The 2,664-nt window shown below is 43.2% G+C and overlaps 1 protein-coding gene across 1 annotated transcript; it reads left to right on the top strand.

Moving 5' to 3' along the window:
* LOC137949075 (uncharacterized) lies at positions 1 to 1,340 on the top strand. The gene has a single exon (XM_068795347.1). It carries the CDS (start codon positions 150 to 152, stop codon positions 1,068 to 1,070), a length of 921 nt encoding a protein of 306 aa, XP_068651448.1. The 5' UTR covers positions 1 to 149; the 3' UTR covers positions 1,071 to 1,340.
* Positions 1,341 to 2,664: the final 1,324 nt, after the last annotated feature.

Below are 2,664 nucleotides of genomic sequence, written 5' to 3' on the forward strand. Positions count from 1 at the left end.
AAGTCGAAAACCAGAAGGAGAAGCATCCCAATCTTTTTCCATGACGGGTTGAATTTGAAAGCTGCTGCAGAGTTGAGAAGAAACGAAGAAAAAGGGGGGTCAGGACTGATGCTGTTTTCAGAGAAAGGGAAGCCGGAGTTCGTCTTTTCATGCATTGTCTCCACGGAACCTTTCTATCCTTCATGGGTTTCTGTTCTCACGCCTCTCTTTCTCACGTTCTTCTAGTTCTCGTACTCTTCTCCCTTGCCGAATCCCAGGAAACCCACACCCGCCTCACCGATATCCTCCTCCGAGACTACGCTTTCAGGTGCTACCATAGCCACGCCAAAACCGGCCACTTATACGCCGTTCGCTTCCCGCCCAACCTCTCCGGCATAGAGGCAACCACTGCGAGGTATCGCAGCGGAAGCCTTCGCAGGTATGGAGCGCAGATCAAGGAGTTCCTCCTCTCCCCAGGAACCATCATCACCCCTTACGTCGAGCGACTTATCGCGGTTCGACAAAGATTGGATGGCTCCTCTTCGGTTGACTATAGCAATATTCCTGGATTTCGGCTTGTTTCTCCACTGTTAGGCTTGTTGTTATATAATGGGGATGATCTCAATTCGACCAACCCACTACTGCTAGATATCTCATCCACCAACAGACCTATTGTTGTAGATTTCTCCAATGTAACGAAACTTTTACTACCAGATGTTACGCCCTACTGCGCTTTTTGGGATTTAGAAGGAAAAGTGAGATTATCTCAACTAGGGGCGCCTGCAAATGTTTGTTTAGGGTATAAACAGGGTCATTACGGATTAATTGTGGAGGAGATGGATAGAGGGGAGAAAGCGAGCAAGTGGAAAATAGTTCTGGGCAGTTCAGTTGGAGGTGGATTGGGTGCTGTGCTTCTGGGTTTGCTTTTGATTGCATTGGTGAAGAAGAAGAAGAGGTTGAAGATTGAAGAGATGGAGAGGAGGGCGTACGAAGAGGAGGCCTTGCAGGTCTCCATGGTTGGCCATGTCCGCGCCCCGGTGGCGGGAGGGACCCGGACTATGCCGATTCTTGAAGACGATTACTCGCTATGAGAATTGAGGAGGAAATTGAGTTGGACCTGCTGAAAAGAGGTAAGTTACCTCCATCCTCTTGTATACTCTTTTCGTGAAAGATCAATCGATTTTGATTCCTGAATTTTCCGAAAGAGAAGCCAATATTTGGCGCATCAGATTAGAACACCAATTCAGTAGTCGAATCCGAGTGTTGTTATATGTTTCTCTTTACCTGTAAAACAGAGGGCCATAATTCGTTTTCTTTCCTTTCTTCACTGATTGCGGCCAAATAACTTATATTCTGTAGTTTTGCGGTTCACCCCATTTTTCTAAATTTATGAACTTTTGAGTTGAAAATATTGAACATTACGCAAATTAATGTGGCTGTTGTGATTTTATCCTGCAAACATGAGTCTGTCTCGATTAATCAAATCCATTTGTTGAAAGGAGAGTGCAAGCTGCTACATATCTTCCACTTGTTTGCTGGTATCTTCTTCTTGTGTTTACTTTCTGAGACAAGACCTGAACTCCATGAGACGTAACACCGCACTGCCAAGGGGCAGCAGAAAAAGAAGGCAACTGAAAGTTTCGCACTACCCTCTCCCATCTCCTACAAATTTTCATCTAGGAGGTTAGTGTATTACGTTTTGTTGCGGCTACATTCTGAGTAATACGACGGGTCAAATCCAAACGGAGCTGAATATTTTAAGTTAGACTCGGCCGGCGGCGGAGTCTGATTGAAACGTCAACGGAGAAGAAGATACGCTCTTAGAGGAATTCGAAAAATCCAAACAACAACTAATAGAGCGTAAAAAAGCCTCTCTCAAGGCCGGAGACAGCTAGAAAGTTTACCGCCTCCAGGACACTTGATTATAACGGTCCCTTGTGCACCCCCCGCATGGGTGACCAAATGATTCACAGTCATGCGCAAAAATGGATGATTTGTGATTGTGGTTTCCACAAGGATCACTCTTTCACACCAGAATTTTAACAGTCTTATCCAGATCAAACGACAAACCAATGAGCACAATGGCCACGCCAGCCATTAAAGAGATCTAAGTTGTTTCTAGCAGCAAGTAATGGAATTCCAAAACAAACAGAAGAGATGTTTACCCTTTGTCCTTTATATTTGTTAGAAGATATGGAGTACTGCTATTTTATACAAAAGAATCTTATAGACCTGTATATCTAAGAGTATTGTAAAATGGGTCACACGACGAAAGAAGACCCACATATCTAAGACTATTGTAAGATGGGCCCAATCCATAAAAAGTAGGACCCACCATGATTACCACGAGCTGGTATCCTTATCACATAAGTTGAAAGATCAAGTGGGATTCATACAGATAACCATGAGCTAGTTGGAAGATCAAGAAGGACTCACAAAGATAACCACGAGCTGGTTAGAAGATCAAGTGGGACCCATACAAATAGCCATGATCAGTCATCTTTATCTTATGGTTACATCCTCATAGAAGAGTTCTAGTCTAAGTTATGTTGTCTTCTATTTATATTGAGTTATTTAATTATGCTATCTTTAAGTGTTATAGTTTGGGTGTAATTGGGGCAAAGATAGTTTTATTGTAATTCGACTCTATTACCTTCCTTTATTATAAATAGAGGTTCATGTACT

The sequence above is a fragment of the Aristolochia californica genome, unplaced genomic scaffold (genome assembly GCF_029961685.1).
Source record: "Aristolochia californica isolate CCGP_79_NKW_82.1479 unplaced genomic scaffold, dmAriCali1.0.hap1 SCAF_13, whole genome shotgun sequence".
Taxonomy (NCBI): Eukaryota; Viridiplantae; Streptophyta; class Magnoliopsida; order Piperales; family Aristolochiaceae; genus Aristolochia; species Aristolochia californica.